The following is a 21334-nucleotide window of genomic DNA, read 5'->3' on the forward strand; positions in this document are numbered from 1 at the left end:
ACTCAGTTCAGAAGTATGTTCTGATTCCTAATTTTTATTCCACTCCACTGCTTAACATGATCTAGGCAAGGACAAAATAGAATCCATTTAATTTTCAGTGCTATCAATATTATCCTCATCTCTAATCATTATGGAGGACCTACTTTGTGCCAATCAGATAGAGGGCTTGACATGTACTATCTCTTAGTCCTCCCATAGTTCTCTAAAGTAGAGAATTATTAATTTCACTGCCTGCCATTTTACAGATGAGGTAACTTGTCTATGCCTGGAATAAGGACAAGCATCTTAGTCTATGTAATTACAAAGTTCACGCTCTTGAGTACTGCTATTCCATTATTCCAGTCAATATACATGGCCTCTTCTAATTTATTGTGCAATGACATTGGCACAGACCCAATTTAATTATATTTTCCTGTCTACACAATGGGAGCTATACTATTGGTTCATCAGGTAAAATAGAAAGCCTTCTCCTTCCCAATGTTCTACCACTAAAAAGTCACCCTCCATTCTCTTGTTTTATGAAAGCATTTAAAATATAATTGTAAAGTTAAGACAGAAAGGTTTTGATTAGAAATACTTGCTAGAAAATGACCACTCTTGTCAAATTCTGTAAATGAGTAAATGCTATTTTGAATGGGAAATGGATGATTTTCAACTAATGTAGAAACAGAGAAATCAGTTATTTAAATGATTTAATAAATGCTTTTGATGATGCTTTTTACAGATGCAATTACATTTAATTGGAACAAAGTCTCCAACTTTGAATATGTTACAGTTTCTTCTCCCAAGTGAAGTTTAACACATTATATAATTAACATGTATCTGACAAGCTTAAGGACCAGCACAGGGGCTTCCCTGGTAGCTCAGCAGTAACAAATCTGCCTGCTAACACAGGAGACACAGGTTAGATTCCTGGGTCTGGAAGATCCCCTGGAGAGGGAAATTACAACCCACTCCAGTATTCTTGCTGGGAAATCCTATGGACAGAGGAGCCTGGCAGGCTATAGTCCATGGAGCTGCAAAAGAATCAGACACAACTAAACAACGACGACAACAGGGACCAACATGATTTAATTCAAATCCTTCACATCTTCCTTGATTGATAACTTGTTATTTCTAAGACAGGTGGAAAGAGCTTTGAACTTGGACCTCTAACACTTCATGAGAAAACAGCAATATGTTGGCAAGACACTGCTTAACCCGAGTCTGTTTCCTATCCATAACAAAGCGATAATATTACCTGTCTCATTGGACTATTACAAGTTTTAAAGGAGGTTGCATGTTTTTTAGAGTAAATTCACTATTGCTTCTCAGCTTGGCAGGGAACACAAGATGGCAAATTCCTCATCTTTTTTAAAACCTCCATTTTTTCCGGTTTAAACGTCCTTTCTTTGTGCCTCCTGGCTATCTCCTTACTTTGAGGAACCATCCTAATTTAATGCAGACCCTTGTTCTCAAGAAGGTATTAGAACTATGCCTCTTGATTTCCTCCAAGAAACCCTTGTTAAATCAAATACCAGCCCTCAGTATTTACACATTCCTTGCTTCCATTATGGTCTGAAATCTATAATAATCTTTCTGCCACCTCCCCTCTTATAATCTCTCCTACCTTTACTATCAGAGGAAGGTAGGTTTTGCAGAACTGAAATTGGCCCATCTAGTTTCAGTAATAATTCTCTAAGATATAGTTTGTAGATTAAGATTTAATTTACCTGCTATGATGTATTTTATTAGAAAATTGTCTGTGTAGTTATCCTTCAAACCTCTTTCAAGTTGAAGATACAGGAACAATGAAGTTCGTAGGTAAATCAAAGAAAACCTGGCCATTAGAAAGATAAGCAAGCACCTTACTCTTCAGCATTTCTAACTGTCCCAAATCACAGCTGCTCAACTTGCAGCTGAGATCCAAGAATCAGAGAAACAGGAAACCTGTGTAATTAAACAAAATGTTTAATATTATTTACAATACCAGGCCTTGCTGTATGGATAAAGAACCATTTGATTGTAAATGATTCACTGGGCTTATTTTGAATTCTTTAGTGGAAAATTTCATTTAATAATTCCTTTAATTTCATCACATATCCAGTAAGTGTTCAAATTTCCAGTTGTCTTGCAAATTGTCATCTTTTATAGTTTATAGTTCTGTGTATTGTGATTGACTGTTAAGTCTCTTAAATGTCTTAAGCCTGAAAGTTCCACTCTCTTTCTGAAATTGTTTGTTGAAGAAGAGACATCATTTATCCCATACCTTCTCAGGGTCTGGATTTTAATGATTGCATTTTTGACACAAATAGTTTTAAACGTCCCTGCATCCTCTGTATTTTTTGTAAATTTTAGTTGGATATAGACGCTTGATCACATTCAGGGTTTATATTTTGGGGCGGTAGGAGTGTGAGTAAGACTACTTTACAGGTGGTAGTATTTTCTTCAAGAAGCACATAATATCTGGATAAAAAGTTTTTAAAAACTTTTAAAAAAGGACAGGGATGTCCCTGGTGGCCTACTGGCTAAGACTCTGCACTCCCAGTGCAGGGGCCTGGGTTTGATCCCTGGTCAGGGAACTAGATCCCACATGCCACAATTAAGAGCCTGAGCCATCAAATAAATAAATACTTAATTTTTTAAAAAAAGAAGGACACAATGTCAGGGTATTTTCCTTTTTATGATGCTGGCAGATGTCAGTGTCTATCTCTTAATTTATTAGAGTTTGGGAAACGGTGATATTTTATGATTCTTTATTCGCTTATTAGCTACTTCTTTAAAGAGAAACATCCTCTTATTTACTGTACTGGTTTCCTGAGGCTTTTGCAATAACCACAAACTTGGTGGCTTAAAAACAACAGAAATTTATTCTCGTAGTTCTGGAGGCCAGAAGTCCAAAACAAAAATGCTGGCAGTGACATACTTCCTCCAGAGGCTCTAAAGGAGAACTCTGTTGTCTCTTCCAACTTCTGTTAGCCGTTGGCATTCCTTGTTGCTGTACTGCTCCAATTTCTTCCACTGTAGTTACATTTCCTCTTCCTCTCCTGTTTGTTCATTTCTCTGTCCCTTATAAAGACATTTGCCAATGAATTTAGGGTGTACCATGGTAATGATCTCATCACAAAATCCTTAATTTAATTATACGTGCAAAGACCCTTTTTCCAAATAAATAAATAAGGATTAGAACATGAACATATCTTTTGGGAGGCTACCAGTCAAACCAGGACATCTACTATTTGATACTTGGTGTACAGTTCATAGGAAAAGCTGGAAATGCTTGACTATTTTTATTTACCAATCTTCAAGATGATGAATTGTTTCCCTACCATTCTCCAATGGTGACCAATCAGAATTTTCATTTTTTTAGCAGCATTATAAATTAACAAATATAAATATTCGATGGAGTTCAACTTGCTGCAAGAACAATCTTATTGATACAAGAATTCCAGGGGTTGCTAGCCACAACCAGAAGCTGGGAGGAATCAAGGAAAGATTCTAACCAGAGTGTCAAATAGGGCACGGCCCTGTTGACAGCTAGATTTTAGACTTAAAGCTTCCAGAACTATGAGGCAATATATTTCTGTTGCTTTAAGTCACTCAGTTTGCGCTATTTTGTTACAACAGCTCTAGAGAACCAATATACTTCAGTGCTAGCTGTATGAAAAGATATCCCAGGTTCATTCTGTATTAAGTAGGGCAATACTAAAAGAACTTTCCAGGTGGCTCAGTGGTAAAGTATCTGCCTGCCAATGCAGGAGACACAAGAGACATAGGTTTGATCCCTGGGTCAGGAAGATCCCCTTGGGGAGGAAAAGGCAACCCACTCCAGTATTCTTGCCTGGAAAATCCCATGGACAGAGGAGTCTGGTGGGTTACAGTTCCATGGGGTTGCAGAGTCCAGCAAAACTGAGTACCCACACACTCACATTGCAATAAGGCAATTTGGTTAAAATTAGTATTTTTCTTGCCCCAGTCCTGGAGTCAGAACTATTTTCAAGCAGTTCTGATTCCTCTTAGTGGAAAATGGTACTGTAAGATTATAACTTGGAGCTAGAAGTTATCATGTATACTGGGGTGATCACCAGTGAAGCGTCTAGGCTTTTTCAGAACTATGTATATAAGTTAAAATATACCAAATTTGGATTTTAGTTGCTTAAAAAAAAAAAAAAAAAAAGACGTTTCCTGCTCTTGACCTAGAATCAGAGTAAGATATTTCTCCAAGGAAAACTCGTCTTGAAGTATCATAATCTAGGTACTAGGTGTACTCATTGCTACTGGCTTGGTTCTTGTTCCCAGGCTTTTTCAGAGCCAGGGAGAAAAATTTAAGACAAAATACCTCATGATATCTCTATTTCAAATTCAGGACTATAGAATTTTCACTCAGCCTCTTCTATCTTAAATCTAAATCTCTCCTATGTTGGGACTCCAGATTCTCAAGAATGATTGGAAGGGCATAATTCAATTCAGTTCAGTTTAGTCACTCAGTCATGTCCAACTCTTTGCGACCCCATGGGCTGCAGCACTCCAAGCTTCCATGTCCGTCATCAACTCCTGGAGCATGCTCAAACTCATGTCTGTCGAGTCAGTGATGCCATCCAACCATCTCACCCTCATTCATCCCCTTCTCCTACCTTCAATCTTTCCCAGCATCAAGGTCTTTTCCAATGAGTCCGTTCTTTGCATCAGGTGGCCAAAGTATTGGAGTTTTAGCTTCAGCATCAGTCCTTCCAATGAATATTCAATGATTTCCTTTAGGATGGACTGGTTGGATCTCCTTGCAGTCCAAGGGACTCTCAAGAGTCTTCTCCAGTATCACAGTTCAAAAGCATCAATTCTTTGGCGCTCAGCTTTCTTTATAGTCCAACTCTCACATCCACACGACTACTGGAAAAACCATAGCTTTGACTAGACTGACCTTTGTTGGCAAAGTGACTCTGCTTTTTAATATGCTGTCTAGGTTGGTTATAGCTTTTTTTCCAAGGACCTAGTGTCTTTTAATTTCATGGCTGCAGTCACCATATGCAGTGATTTTGGAGCCCCCAAAATAGTCTCTCACTGTTTCCCCATCTATTTGCTATGAAGTGATGAGACCAGATGCCATGTTCTTAGTTTTCTGAATGTTGAGTTTTAAGCCAACTTTTTCACTCTTTTTAATTAGAACATCATATAAAGTACTCATTTTCTTTATCTTACACATCACATTAAAAAAAGAATACATATACAACATTACTACCACCAATAAAACTACTAAAAAAAGTGAAAATAATCTTTTGATATGTTTGTCCTTAGAGAATATTCCACTGCAGATATACAATCTAACTACTGTGTTTTTCAAGTCACTTGAAAAAGTTCTTCTCTGTGTGTTAGGGAACATTCTGTTAATAATCTGCTTCATTTTGTTTTCAATTTTGGGATTTTTCTCAAAAGTTAATTTTGTTTTATAAGTATTTGTTTCCAGAGTCAAATCTAAATAATTCAGTATATTTGTATAAGCCAGCTTCTATTCCTGTCCTCTATACACTATTTTCTCATTGTTCTTATAAGTAACTTTATTTTTAAAAAATTATGGTTTATCTTTCCCTTTCTAATTTTTAATGTAAGCAAACATATATGTGCATATTTTATGATTATTTCTTAAAAGGTAGCATACAAAGAATACTTTCCTATTTTCACTCAACACTATATCCCAAAGATCATTCCACAGTGGTACATAGAGATATTCCTCATTTCTTGTCATAGTGCACAGTAATCTACTGCTCATCCAACCAATCTCCTTTTATGCACATGTGGGGTATTTCCATTCTCTCAGTTTACAATTAGTCTCACAATGAATAGTCCTGCATATACATCTTTCCATATTTTTGCCATATAGCTATGGGTCAGAGTCCTAAAACTAGGACTGTAAATGGGCAAGTTCACAAGTAACTTTGCTATATATAATTGGATATGTGAGTAAGCAACTTGATGAATTCAACCAATAAATTATCATTCACCTTAACTTTTAACTCATGATAGCACATAATTATATTTTGTATTCACCACTTGAAATACTAAAGCTTTGCCAAAGTTTTTGTAGAAAAGTAATCACTGACCATTGGCATCATTATTAAAATCTAATGGTAGTGTTCTACAACTGAGTTAGAGACATTCCACCTGTTTGGACATCACTGATATAGCTGTTGTATACTTACCATAATTAATAAATTACTTATTAATAATTAACTAGTAATATAATACTAATAATTAGTAATAATAAATTACTTGCCACCAAATACTTATTAAAGCACTTTCTAGTACCTTTGATCTTCCCAACATTCATATGCGGTGGTCTTAGCAATACAGAGAGGCTTAGTTACTGCAGAAGGTCATACAATAATTACAGTCAAGCCTGATTCCACAAAGACTCTGCTAAACTAATTTAATTCATTTTTGCTAAGTCACCACAGACTACTTTATATTTTGGTATATAGAAACTGCAGTTTAGTTTGCTGTTTTAAGGAACAGGATAACAATATCAAACTATAAGTGAGAAGGGAGGAAGAGAACATGAATAGAAATGATTTCTGTGGTCAGCCAATTTCATATTATACACTGGATCAAAAATTACTGTATGTGAAAATCAAATATATATATATATATTTTTTTTTTTTGTAAAAGCCTAAAAATTGGGTGAAACCTTCTCTGAAGAAACTCTGCAGGCCAGGAGGGGCATGATATAGCTGAAGTCCTGAAAGGGAAAAATCTGCAACCTAGACTACTCTATGACTCAAAATATTTAAAACAGAAGAATTTAGAATAGAGAGATAAAGAGTTTCTCAGACAAGCAAAAACAAAAAGAATTCAGCAATACTAAATCAACCCTGGGCTTCCCCAGTGGCACTAGTGAGTGGTGAAGAATCCATCTGCCAATGCCAATGCTAGACACATGGGTTTGATCCCTCGGTCAGAAAGATCCCCTGGAGGAGGAAATGGCAACCTACTCCAGCATTCTTCCCTGGAAAACTCCATGGACAGAGGAACCTGGCAAGCTACAGTCTTGCTACAGGGTTGCAGAGTTGGACACGACTGAGCACACTCACACACACAAACCAACCCTAAGAGAAATAGTGAAAGGTCTTCTTTAAATAGAGATGAAACAAGAATCTATTGGAAAGGGAACAGTCCAATAAAAAAGGCAAAAATATAAAAACTTTGGTAAAAGTGATTATAACCACAGCCAACAGAAAAGGGTTGTGTTAATCATTCAGCACAAGGCTAAGCATAAACTTGTAAAATTAGACATCAAAATCACAAAGTGTGGGGAAGGGGAGCATAAAAATCCAGGTCTTTTAGAATGTGTTTGAACTTATATGATCATCAAGCAAGCAGATATAGTTATGGGTCAACAGACTTGAACATCATGGTAACCACAAATCAAAAACATGCAACAGATTCACACACACACACATTAAACAGAACTCAAGCATACTACTACTACTACTACATCGCTTCAGTCGTGTCCGATTCTGTGCGACCCAATGGACGGCAGCCCACCAGGCTCCCCTCTCCCTGGGATTCTCCAGGCAAGAATACTGGAGTGGGTTGCCATTTCCTTCTCCAATGCATGAAAGTGAAAAGTGAAAGTAAAGTCGCTCAGTCGTGTCCGACCCTCAGCGACCCCATGGACTGCAGCCTTCCAGGCTCCTCAGTCCATGGGATTTTCCAGGCAAGAGTACTGGAGTGGGGTGCCACTGCCTTCTCCAGAACTCAGGCATACGATACAAGAAAATCACCAGGCTATCAAAAAAGAACAAAAAGAAGAAATGAACAAAGAAGAACATAAACAACTGGTTTATGTTGTTTATGTTGTTTATGTTTATGTTGTTATGTTTAACAACTGGTTAAAATGGTTGTAAGCACATACTATCAATAATTACTTTAAATGTCAATAGACTAAATGCTCTGATCAAGAGACAGAGAACGGCATATTGGATTAAACAAGAACCTACAATGTGCTGCCTACAAGAGACTCATTTCAGGGTAAAAAACACAAAGAGACTGAAAATATTGAGATGTAAAAAGATATTTCAAGCACATGGAAACAGAAAGTGGGGGTGGAATGGGTAGCAATACTCATATCAGCAAAAACAGACTTTAAAACAAAGGACATAAAAGAAAGCAGAGAAGGACATTCAGTTCAGTTCAGGTCAGTCACTCAATCATGTCTGACTCTTTGCAACCCTCATGGACTGCAGCACTTAACCAACAAGGTGGCTATGTGTAAAAACTATAAGACACTGATAAAAGAAACTTAAGATGACTCAGAGAAATGAAAAGATATCCCATGTTATTACATTGAAAGAATTAACACTGTTAAAATGACCATACTACCCAAAGCAATCTACAGATTTAATGCAATCACTATCAAAATACCCAAGATATTTTTCACAGAACTAGAACAAATAATCCTAAAATTTACATGGAATGACAAAAGACCAAAAGAATCCTGACAATACTACAAAGCTAGAGTATCAAAACAGTATGGTACTGGTACAAAAAACAGACAATGGAACAGAATAGACAGCCCAGAAATAAACCCACACAACTACAGTCAATTAATCTACAAAAAAGAATATGAAAGAACATAACATGGAGAAAAGATAATCTCTTCAACAAGTGGTGCTGGGCAAGCAGAACAGTGATATGTAAATCAATGAAACCGTAACACTCCCTCACACCATACACAAAAATAAGCTCAAAATGGCTTAAAGGCCTAAATATAAGACATACTACATGAAACTCATAGAAGAGAACACAGACAAAACATCCTCGAACATAAATAGTAACAATATCTTCTTAGATCAGTCTCCCAAGGCCAAACAAATAACAGCTAAAATAAATAAGACCTAATGAAACTGAAAAGCTTTTACACAGCAATGGAAATCAGAGACGACGTGAAAAGACAACCTACAGAACGGGAGAAAATATTTGCAAACAACGCACTCAACAAGGAGCTAATATTCAAAATATACACACAACTCATATAACCTAATATTGAAAAAAATCCAGTCAAAAAATGGGCAGAAGGCCTAGACATTTGTTCAAAGACATACAGATGGCCAATAGGCACATGAAAAGATGTTCAACATTGCTAATTATTAGACAGTCAGTTCAATCGCTCAGTCATGTCCGACTCTTTGCGACCCCATGGACTGCAGCATGCCAGGCTTCCCTGTCCATCACCAACTCCTGGAGCTTGCTCAAATTCATGTCCATTGAAGTCAAAAAATGGGCAGAAGGCCTAGACATTTGTTCAAAGACATACAGATGGCCAATAGGCACATGAAAAGATGTTCAACATTGCTACTTATTAGACAGTCAGTTCAATCGCTCAGTCATGTCCGACTCTTTGCGACCCCATGGACTGCAGCATGCCAGGCTTCCCTGTCCATCACCAACTCCTGGAGCTTGCTCAAATTCATGTCCATTGAGTCAGTGATGCCATCCAACCATCTCCTCCTCTGTCATCCCCTTCTCTTCCTGCTTTCAATCTTTCCCAGCATCAGGGTCTTTTCCAATGAATTAGTTCTTCGCATTAGATGACCAAAGAAAATACGAAATTATTAGAGAAATGCAAACCAAAACCACTGTGAGGTATCATCTCACACAGGTCAAAATGTCTATCATCAAAGATCTACAAATAAGTGCTGGAGAGGGTGTGGAGAAAGGGAACCCTCTTATACTGTTGGTAGGAATGTAAATTGGTGCAGTGACTATAAAAAACAGTATGGAGGATCCTGACAAAACTAAAAACAGGCTACCATATGACCCAGCAATCCAACTCCTGGATATATACCTAGAAAAGACGAAAACTCTAATTTGAAAAGATACATGCACCCTAATATTCATAGCAGTACTATTTATAAAGCCAAGACATGGAAACAATCCAAGTGCCCACCAACCAATGACTGCCTTCAGAAGATGTGGTATATATTTCTGGTGTGTTCACGTGTGTGTATATTTATCACTGAATATTAGTCTTAAAAAAGAATGAAATATCACCATTTTCAGCAACATAGATGGATCTAGAGAATATTATACTTAGTAAAGTAAGTGAGACAAAGAAAAGGAAGTATTATATGATATCACTTACATGTGGGATCTCAAAAAATCCAAATGAACCTAACAAAACAAAAACAGATTCACAAATATAGAAATCAAACTAGGGCTACCAAGAGAAAAAGGGAGGGTGGAGGGATAAATTAGCAGTATGGAATTAACAGATACAAACTACTACACATACAATAGATAAGCAACAAGGATTTACTGTATAGCACAGGGAACTATATTCAATATCTTATAATAACCTATAATAGAAAAAAATCTGAAAAAAATACACATATATAACTGAATCACTTTGATGTATACCTGAAACTAACACAATATCATAAGTCAACTATACCTCAAATAAAAATGAGGTGAAACCAGAATATTTTAGTAGGACTGAAATATATCAGTGCTTTTCACACCTTGAATGAATGCAGTATATACCTTGAATGAATGCAATAACTATGCAGTATACTTTACAATAAGACTTTCATTAGGATTAGCAAGTTTGAGATATAAGATCTTTCCTCTCAACTTATGTATCCCACAAAAGAAACCAACACTACTGAACATATATGAGCTGCATGATGCCTATATACATCATTTGCTTTATTTATTCATTTATCATTATTTAAGATATAGGATAAAGGGAAATTACAAAATGATATTTTACTTTAAGCCAATGAGTAGTCTTCTTAGATTTTCTTCTTCCTTGGTATTGTTGCTTAATAGTCATTTGGACAATAAAACATTTAAATGCTTGGACACACTAAAGTTTGGTGTCACTCTGTTCATGGTATATTAAAATTTAGGTATTGAGTTTTTCCTTTTCTTTCTTGACAGTTACTCAGTGTTAGGCAGATATTAATATTAAAAGAAATAAATAAGTTTTTATTCTCAAACATAAAATGTTTTGAAGTTAAAAAAAGATTCATTTAGAGGCAAGAGAGCACTACTAGGTTACTAAGTATGTGACTGCTATAAAGTATGAATTCACAAACTGAAAATCCAATATAAGTGTTTCATATATGGTATAAGGAGATGATAAAATTAGAAAAGTTATTTAAACTTTCATATATAAAAAAAAAGTTTCAGTTCAGTTCAGTTCAGTCACTCAGTTGTGTCCAACTCTTTGCGACCCCATAAACTGCAGCACGCCAGGCCTCCCTGTCCATCACCAACTCCCAGAGTTCACTCAAACTCACGTCCATCGAGTCAGTGATGCCATCCAACCATCTCATCCTCTGTCGTCCCCTTCTCCTCCTGCTCCCAATCCCTCCCAGCATCAGAGTCTTTTCCAATGAGTCAGCTCTTCGCATGGGGTGGCCAAAACACTGGAGTTTCAGCTTTAGCATCAGTCCTTCCAAAGAACACCCAGGACTGATCTCCTTTAGAATGGACTGGTTGGATCTCCTTGTAATCCAAGGGACTTTCAAGAGTCTTCTCCAACATCACAGTTCAAAAGCATCAGTTTTTCGGCGCTCAGCTTTCTTCATAGTCCAACTCTCACATCCATACATGACTACTGGAAAAACCATAGCCTTGACTAGACGGACCTTTGTTGGCAAAGTAATGTCTCTGCTTCTGAATATGCTATCTAGGTTGGTCATAACTTTCAAAGAAAAAGTTTAGATAAAAGCAACTGAAATATGATGGTAACCCCAGTCTTACATGGGAGGTTTTCTGTTCACAAATTTTCAGTTTTGTGAAGTCGAGAGCTATGACCTCCAAATTACTCAGACTACCATTTTGGTGCAAGATCAGAAAACGTCTTTTTCAGAATTAAACTAGCTGACATATACATATTGTGATTGAAGGCACATTATAGTTAAATGAATATTGTAAACAATTAATTGGAATGGAATCCATGATGGTTTCTTAGATGCTAGTCATGGGAGAGGAGCAGTGGTGAAGGTAAATGTGCCGTGCTCAGTTGCCTTCCACTCTGTGCAGTCACGGACTATAGCCCGCCAGGCTCCTCCGTCTGTGGAACTTTTCAGGCAAGAATATTGGAGTGGGTTGCCATGTCCTTCTCCAGGGGATCTTCCCAAACAGGGACCAAACGCATCTCCTGCATTGGCAGCAGGATTCTTTACCACTGAGACACTTGGGTAAGTATGAATCAAGGTATTATTGTAATGTAGAGTATGTAAAAGGAGGTTGATGCAGAGCCTCCAGGGAGTCTGAAGGTCCTAAATGGAGGCCTGGACTCAGTTTTCTGCCTTTTTAATCCAGTCACTGTATTCTATTATTTTACAGGTCAGATCCAGTCAGAGAATAACTGTCATCAATTCCTTTAAGGAATAATTCTGTGGCAAATAAATCTCATAAATTCTTCCCCATGCCCCATCTGCAATGATCTTAATTTTAACCGCAGAACACTTATCATTCAAGAACATGAAGCGATAAAGAAAATGAGGTTAAAAGTGAGGGATTCCACAGGCAAACAGCAGTATTATATAAGGCACCAGCAAGTCTTCTTAAAATAGAAAAGGAAAGTGTTGGTTAGTATTAACTTTTCCGGCTAAAGGTCACCTGACATTTAAATGAACTACAAATGTAGACAGAATCATAATTTTATATAATGTATAAAGAACACTAAAGGAAATCAACCCTGAATATTCATTGGAAGGACTGACGCTGAAGCTGAAGCTCCAACGCTTTGGCCACCTGATGCGAAGAGCCAATTCATTGCAAAAGACCCTGATGCTGGGAAAGATGGAAGGCAGTAGAAGGGGACATCACCGACTCAATGGACGAGTTTCAGCAAGCTCCGGTAGATGAAGGGTGTGCTGCAATCCATGGGGTTGCAAAGAGTCAGACAACAACTGAGCGGCTGAACAGCATAAAGAACACTATCATTTTCTGTGATTTTTTTTTTTCCTTTTGATGCTCCCAAACAAGCAACTCTGCAGGGAACTGAGAAGCAAGTGATGTTCCTCCAATATGGCTTTAGACACTATATAACTTTGACATTTTGTTTTGCTTTGCCTTTTGAGGATAAACTCCCTCATTTGTCCAGACTACATTCCGTGTCTCTGGAAATTCCCTATGGACAAAAAAATTAGGTACTGTTAAGTTCCACCTTTTAAAACATAGAACATTCTCTGTTGTGTGAAATGCTGCTATAAAGGCGGGTGATTAGCTTCCGCAGAGTAGGTCAAATGTCTATGGAGCTGCACCCGAAGACAAGAACATTTTCTGCCCGCTCTTTAGCAGCAACAGGCCCTACCAGTTAGTGGGGGTCAGAGGCCCAATATTTCAGATGTTAATATACCTTTGCCACGTGGAGTCACTGAACTGGGGCAACATTTTTAAAAACCGGTGGGACTTGTGCAGTCATAATCCCGGTGATCCGTTTCGGGTTGGAGAGGGAGGGGGTGGCTTTTTCCACTGCCTTGAAAAGTCATTTAAAGTACGTGGAGGCCGGACCTTTGGGAAACTTGAAACCCAGAGGCTTCGTGGATGTACCCGCGGAGACAACTCATCTGGCTTCAGGTGTCATTGATTCTGGAATGTGTTAAAGTGGGGAGGGGGGTGGTGTGGCAAGTCAGCTTTCATCCCTTTTAGGAACTCGGTACAATTCTGCAAGCTAAAGACCCAGGCCAGGCGAGAGGTGCCCACGCCTCCGAATGTGGTATCTGAGCTGAGCTCCTCTTCAGAGATGACTCCGCATTTGAACCTCTGCCCACGGTCCGAGCGCGGGCGGGCGACGGGGTGGGGCACGTGACCGACTCTCCTCCGCGACCAGGCCTAGTAGGGTGACCGCCACAGGCCCTTCCACATCTTCGAGCCCCTCCGGCACCGGACGGCGTATAGACACCCCTCAGGAGGCGGTCCCCCAGCTAGCTCTGGACTCCAGGGTTACCAGCACTCACGCCTTTTCTCCAGCAACGGTTAGCGAGCCCCTATATCCCGAAGCGGGAGAAGGAAATGGCAACCCACTCCAGTATTCTTGCCCGGAAGATCCCACGGACTGAGGCGCCTGGTGGGCTTACAGGCCACAGGGTCGCAAAGATGCGGACACGACTGAACCACCTCACTTTACTTCTCTATCCCGAAGCAGCTGCCCGAGACTTCCGCCTGGGTGCCGACCACGTGATCACGCGAGACTTGGGGAGGCGGCGGGTCTTCTTCACAACTTTAAGTCGGCCCCGCCCCTCACGATGCCTTCCACAGGGCTCGACAACGCGGCCTGCGGCGGCCTCCGCCCCGGCGCGCCTGCGCACGCGGCTCTCGCGGTGTTCTCGCGCTCGGCCCCGCCCACCGCTGCCCCCGCCCTTTCCGCCCCTCCCTCCCCCCCTCCGCCCTGTCTCTCGGCGGCGGCGGCGGCGGCAGCGGCGGCGGCTCGCGCAGCTCGTTGGCTCACTATATAAAGGGGAGAAGCGGGCGGACCGGACGGCTGGAGCTGCAGCCGGTGGCGGCGGCGGCGCGGGGAGCGGCGACTGGTGGTGGTTTCCCTCCTTGCCGCGGGGGTGGGGAGCGGGCAACGCCCCCCGGGACCCTTGAAGGGTCGTGGCCTTTTTTTTTTTTTTTTAAAGGGCGATTCTCGAGTTTTTTTAGCTCCGGGAGGACTCCCCCTCCCGCCGTCCTCCCCTTCCTCCTCTCGCCGCTCCCCTCTCCTCCGTCAGGATCCGATTTTGTTTGAAAGATTTTCCCCTCAGTTTTGCGGTGGCTTGGGTCACCCTCGAGTGTTCTTTTTTTTTTCCCCCCTTTCTTTTTCATTTTGTTTTCATCTTGTTTCCTCGGGGTGGCCCCCCCCACTCTTGTTTGTGTTGTGTGTGGAAATGGCGAACTCGGCAAATACAAACACCGTGGTAAGGACGTGGTTCGGTGGCCGGCGGGGGCTTCGTTCAGGCGGCGAGCAACGGCCGGACCGGGCGGGGGCGGGGACGGCGGCGACTCCCCGGCCTCGACTCTCCTCAGCCGCCCGCGCGCGGCCGCCGCTTCCCGCCTCGGGCGGCGCGGGCCGGGGCGGCGGGGCGCGGGGGGTGGTGGGGGGCGGGCGCCGGGGCTCGCGGCGGGGCGCCGGCGCGGGGAGGGCGGGGGCGCCGGCCGGGCCTGGGGCCGCCGCGGGCGGTTGGGCCGGGGCGAGCGCGCGGTCCCGGCCTGGACCCCCCCCGGCCGCCAGGAGGGGAGGGCAGGAGGGGAGCCGCCGCTTCCCTACCCCCACCTCGCCCGCCCGCCCCCGAACCGGCAGGAGAAGGGGCTCCCCGCGAGCCGCCTCAAAGAAAAACCGGCGTCTGGGGGAGCCGGGCGAGTCCCCCCTCGAGACCCACCGCGATCCACTGTTAACGCGGTGGAAGGCGAATGGCTACTCTGGGGGTTACTCTGAGGTGTTCTGGCGGTTGTGCTTAGGGAGCCTTCACTGGGGCCATTTTATGTATTATTTAAAAAAAAAAAGACGAAGGTTGAAAAGCACTTATCTCGGTTCCTTCCGAATCGGTAAAATGGCGAAGGGGAAGCAACCCCCACCCCCCCGCACGTCGTATATACCTCCGACTAGCAAAAGCACCAAACAAAACAAAGCCTCCAGTGTCCAAAGTGCCCCGCTTTCGCCTTGAAATCTGCCAACTTGCCACCGTTGGTCCCTTTTTTTTTCCTTTTTTCCTTGCGATCACGTAGGTTTGCAAAAAGCAGTCACATAAATAACCTTGTCTGTCAGTCACCAACGCAGTGTGATCACGAGTCCACCCCCACTCTTTTTTATTTTTATTTTGACAATAAAACACGTTTCTGCCCGGTCCCAAACGCAGACCAGCCCCGCGGCAGCCCGGCCCCGTACCGTTGACGACTCGGGTCGATCCATCATGGCTGCGGCCGCTTACCCTGCTTTTCAGTCCCTGAGCCTTGTGGTCCTCCTCCCTTTGGCTGCCCTGTTTATATAGAGCCATTGCCGCTCTCTAATATAGACTCTGCCAGGATGGGAAGGTGCTTTTCAGGCCTACGTCACCGCCTCTCCATTTAAACACCAGATCCGGCTTTAAATAGTGAGAGCTGCTGAGAGCGGGGCTGGGAGGTGCGTGCTCCCGAGGCGAGAAGCAGACGCGTGCAGAGCTCACTTTTATTTCTAGGTCCTTTTCTCTCTACTGTAATTTTGTGCCCAGTCGGGGCGGCCTTCGGAGCCGCAAGTTTTTGTTTGGACGCAGCAGCTGGGATTTGCCGGTCTTTGTTAGGGGAGAATAGACTTGCCGTCTCTTCTTTTTATTTTTGTTTTTAAAAACAATTTTAAGCTCAGATGTCTAGTCGTTTCTGTATTTAAGAAGGTACATGCATTATTGTCATTTTTTTAAAAAGCTTTATAACCCTAACTGCTAGCTGTAGAGGGTTTGATTTGGTAGTATTTTTTTCACCGAGCATTCAGGACATGTTAGAAATACAGCTTATAATATTTCATCATGTTTTCCTATAATAAATGTTTGAGACACACAGCTTTGCAAAGAAATAGAGAAGTGCCTAAACCTTCGACGTAGGGTCTTGTGTCTACAGTATATTAATTGTTAGGGGAATTGTGAGTAATGTGAAGAGGCTTAGTGCAAACTGGGTATTAAAAAAGTTCTAAGTAGACTTCTTGCTGCATTGGATGTTCATATGGTATCCAGTGTAGAAATTAATCCAGTTTATTTTCCAGTATTGTACTAGGAACTAACACTTTTGAAAGAAATTCTTTGTTACTTAATGACACTAATGGCCCTTTAATTTACGAGTTTGGAATATCTGGTGTTTGAAAACCAGGACAAACCTCAATTACTGTGTATTCCATAAAAAGCAAAAACTGGTTCAAGTAAAGTTTAGCATTTTAAATAATTTGGAAATTGCTTTTTTCAAATATTGCCTATGTACTCGCATACTCTGAAAGATCACAGTAATTTGGGTGCTTTTTAACTCTTGAACAATTTAAAATTCTGTACTTAATGATGAATACACATTTCCCTTTAACTATAGTGCATACGAACACATTAAGTGGTCAGGTTGTGGGTTAATTAAAGCAGAAAAACAAAATATTAAAACAGGATTGTTTCATTAACTAGGGAGTGCCAGAAGAAAGCACATTGTACCAATAAATGTGCAGATATCCAAGCAGAATATTTTTAGGGATGACTAACTTCAGAAACATTACAATTATTTTGCTGAAAAATAAATTTATATTGTCAATATGAGATTTACACTGCCAATTGAAAATTACACTGCATCTTTATAATGCCTTGAATCATTGGTTAAAAAAACTTTATAAATGTATTTTTGTAATTCAGTAGTTGAATCACTATAGATAAAGTAATATCCATAGTCAGGCTTTCCTTGTTTATAGAGTCAGAGAGACATTTTAAGGAGATATTGTAGAGATGGCAGAAGTCACTTGAATAATTTTAGTTCACAGAGACAGATGTGGCAAAATAAAAAGAAGTGGAACAGCAAAGGTGAGAACTCAGATACATTGTTATTCTGTTGCATTGAAAGGGAACAAATGGATTTTAATGGTTGAGGTAAGTTATATAGAGGAACATAACTTGTATTTTTGGCTGGACAAGGACACATAAAGAGGTTTCCCCTGTGATAACAGTATTGCTGATGGAGATGCTAATAAAACTTTTGTATTTGAGGTTTGCTTATAAGAGCAAACCTTTGGTTTTATTGGGTAGCAGTAACTTTTACCTTAAGCAACATATAAAGTGCAAATAATGACAAAGCATTAAAACAAAAAGGCTGTTAATAGCTTTGTGTGATAATGGATAGAATTTATAACAAGGTGGTTCTGGTTTTACACTCTGACAGCAAACTTCCTTTTGTCCAACATGTTAAAAATAGGATATGGGTTGGGCAAATTGTTCTCTTACTTTTTGGTTTTTTAAAAATACTTTATATACTTTTGAAGTGCTTTCACATCTATTCTCATTTTACTTTTTGGCAACCTTCTAAAAGCCCCCACCCCCGGCCAGTAATGCCAATAATAACAGTTATGATAATAATAGTTTAAAAAATAAGTATCAAGGCTGCTCATTATTCTGTTCCATAGCGTCATCTGGGGCAGCTCCTTGGTTTTAGTCTCTCAGTCATGTCCGACTCTTTGCGACCCCATGAACCCACCAGGCTCCTCTGTCCATGGGATTTCCCAGACAAGAATGCTGGAGTGGGTTGCCATTTCCTTCTCTGGGCAGTAGTAGGAGAGAAATCCTGGAAAAGAGATCATTGTGCCTTGTTCCTCTGAGACCGAGACCTGTTATTGTGGTTATAGGAAAGGCTTTATGGTATAATTTAAAGGTACAGACTGGGTAACAAAAGCCAAAATCAGGTGATTTTAAATTTGAATACTCATTAACTTGCAAATTACTGCCAGGCGAATGATCACAGAACATAAGACTCTCCGAAGTCTTAAGAGAGAGATGAGATTAGGAGATATAACGGGTTAAACTAAGCAAGGAATAATAAGAACCAGACATAGCAACCAGTAATACTATATTGTTGGGTCCCATTGACTGTTTTGACTATAACAACATAGAAATTATAACTGAAAATAGTGTGGGCTCTTTATGTGTAATGATCTTCTCTGTTAAATATGAATTGTATTAGTCATAAAACTTTTGTTACAATATGCAGTCATCAAGTCATTCAGTTTAACTAAGGCAAATGATCTTTTTACAATGACCATTCCTTTAAAGTTACATCTTCTAAAATAAGTTTTAGAGAGTTAGAAAAATGACTATTGTGTTAATTTGTTTTGAATTTATGAAACATGTTACCTATTTTAATATGTGAAAAAGTCTTTTTCAACAGTCTTAAATTTTTATTTTCCCTTTAAAGCCTAAATTATATAGATCTGTGATTGAAGATGTTATTAATGATGTGAGAGACATCTTTTTGGATGATGGAGTCGATGAACAAGTTCTGATGGAACTAAAAACTGTGAGTTTGCCTCTTTTTTTGCCTTTTTAACACTCTTCATTCAAAAACGATACTCCCATTATTTTTTCATATGATGGCCATTTGACTTTGTTGCAGGAGGCGGTGTAGTTATGTGAAGGATGCTCGTTTTGAATTCCATTTCTACCATACATTCTTCCTCTGACCTTAGGCAAACCACTTATATTTCAGTTTCTGTATATATCAGATGGGAGTTCATAGTACTGACCTTTTAGGTTTGTTTTGAGGATTTAATGTAATAACTATCTGAAGTGTTTAGCACAGTGCCTGGCAGTAGTATTAGCTATTATTAGTGGGCAGTTTCATTTATGATCTAATAACTTCATATTTATATTCCTGTAAGTTTTTTTTTCCTCTCCTTTTTTTTTGTTGTCTCAATGTATGGATATTCTAAAATGTGTATGCTGTAGAGATTGAGCAAGTGCTTGATAAATTTCACATTCTGGAGTCAGATTTTCCGTGTGGGCCAAGTATTTGGTTTATCATATATCCTAGTTTGGGAGCGCCTTTTCTGTCTCTCAGATGTATGTGGATTTAAGCAGAAAAATATAGATATTTTTATTTTATGTTTGTGTTTTCTTATTGATCTAATGAGTCATGAAATCAAGGAGTATTTTTACCTTACTGCTCAGAACCGAGGTTCTCAAAATATGGTCCATGGACTTTCCCACAGGCTCTTCCAAGGGGTCAGTGAGGTAGAGCAATGCCCAAGTCTGAATAATCATAGTATGTCTCTCACATTTCCAGTAAAAGTTGTATTACATGAAAAAAGTGACCAGTTAAACTTGAAACTCAAATGAACAAGTGCTATTGCTTGAGATAACTGCTCCATATGCAGCAGAAGTGCATTATGCATGCTTCATATTTTGATGCACTGACTGTTAAAAATATGCTTACTTTTACAGTTGAGATAAGATCATTGTTGATATTAAGATATTCAGTTGTTTGATATTCTGTAGTGAGATGTGTTAACATCAGCCTATCTGCATACTACACTGAACTCGCATTTTCCAAATGACCAATGCATGATGTTGCAAAATCCTTTCAAAGTTAAAGATAAATGAATGGATTTTAATCTAAGAATATGAAAAGTTAATTAGTATGTGGTTTCACATAGTACATTGCAGCTAACCTTTAAGAAACCATTACTTAAAATACTTCCTTTCCCAGCTACTTAGCTGTGGGAAGACAGATTTTCTTAATATACGTCGATGAAAACAAAGTGAATGCAGAAGCAGATGAGAGAACCCAACTATTTTCCTTTAAGCCATTTCTCACTAAATTTTATTTGGAAGACATGGTTATTTTCATTGAAAGTATTTATGTTAACATATAATGGATACATGTTACTTTTAAATAAGTAAAAGTTTTTTTTTCAATCTTATTTAAAATTTTGTAAAAGCTCATTGAGGGACTTGCTTGGTGGTCCAGTGGCTAAGACTCCATGCTTTCAATGCAAGGGGCCGGGGTTTGATCCCTGGTTAGGGAATTAGGTCCCACATTGGGCAGCAGAGTGTTCACGTGCAGCAACTAAAGAGTGCACATTGCACAACAAGGATGGAATATCTCATGTGCAGCAACTAAGACCCAGTGCAGCTGAGTAAATAAATAATTTTTTATTTTTAAAGCTCATTGAGGTCCTCATTAATTTGTGAAAATGATAAAGGAGCCTGAGACCAAAAAGTTTTAAAACTGCTGGTTTAGAGGCTGGAAATTGAGCTCCTTTAGAGCTCTGTATAAATAAGAAATCACAGTTAGTGAATGCTATGTAGCACTTGTTGTGGTCTTATTTATCCGTTCAACAGAGGTGTGGAGGCTGCAATTTAGCAACTTATAAATTTAAATAAAGCAAATCTCACTTGTATTGTGGTGATGAAATATATCTTAGAATATTGCAGCATCTGTAGGCAGCTTCTGTAGGGTTTTCATTAAGAGTCTGCCCATGTGAGGAAGGGAAAATACAGGTTTGAATGAGACGAGGAAACATTTATTTACCTTAGGAGAAATATGATGGTTACTGCAAGTGAAGAGTAGGTATCTAAAAATAAAATGAAGGAATGCCAACTCTGAGATATGAGTTGGAAAAATAGCAATGGAAATTGCTCAAACACATAATGTATCTCAGGGATATGAATAAGAGTATAAACTTATTTTGATTCCTTAGTGTTTTTTGGAATGAATATTTTACAAATTATGTTATAACCCTTAAGATGATTGTTGTAGTTCTGTGGCCTTATGTAAAAGATACAGCATTTTTAGGTGTAGAAAATTAGTCCCAAAGCTTTAATTTACCCTTGGTCAAACTACTGGTCAATCCAAGTTATTATCTGCTCTAGCTTTTCAGTCT

At 39.8% G+C, this 21334-nt stretch overlaps 1 protein-coding gene and 1 long non-coding RNA gene across 2 annotated transcripts in view; one reads left to right on the forward strand and one right to left on the reverse strand.

Moving 5' to 3' along the window:
• Positions 1-477: 477 nt before the first annotated feature.
• Positions 478-14279, reverse strand: LOC138989445 (uncharacterized). The gene is made up of 3 exons (XR_011465750.1): positions 13346-14279; positions 4614-9549; positions 478-3048 (listed from the first exon to the last, which is right to left on the reverse strand). It is a non-coding gene; the product is annotated as an uncharacterized lncRNA (long non-coding RNA).
• Positions 14280-14461: 182 nt separating this feature from the next.
• The window catches only part of GTF2A1 (general transcription factor IIA subunit 1), a 38045-nt gene continuing 31172 nt past the window's right edge, over positions 14462-21334 (forward strand). Inside the window, exons 1-2 of the mRNA XM_005894264.2 lie at positions 14462-14885; positions 18868-18969. Coding sequence (XP_005894326.1) covers positions 14856-14885; positions 18868-18969 — 132 coding nt within the window. The 5' untranslated portion in view covers positions 14462-14855. The remainder of the gene's footprint in view (positions 14886-18867; positions 18970-21334) is intronic.

This window comes from Bos mutus, chromosome 10 (genome assembly GCF_027580195.1).
Source record: "Bos mutus isolate GX-2022 chromosome 10, NWIPB_WYAK_1.1, whole genome shotgun sequence".
NCBI classification, from domain to species: domain Eukaryota; kingdom Metazoa; phylum Chordata; class Mammalia; order Artiodactyla; family Bovidae; genus Bos; species Bos mutus.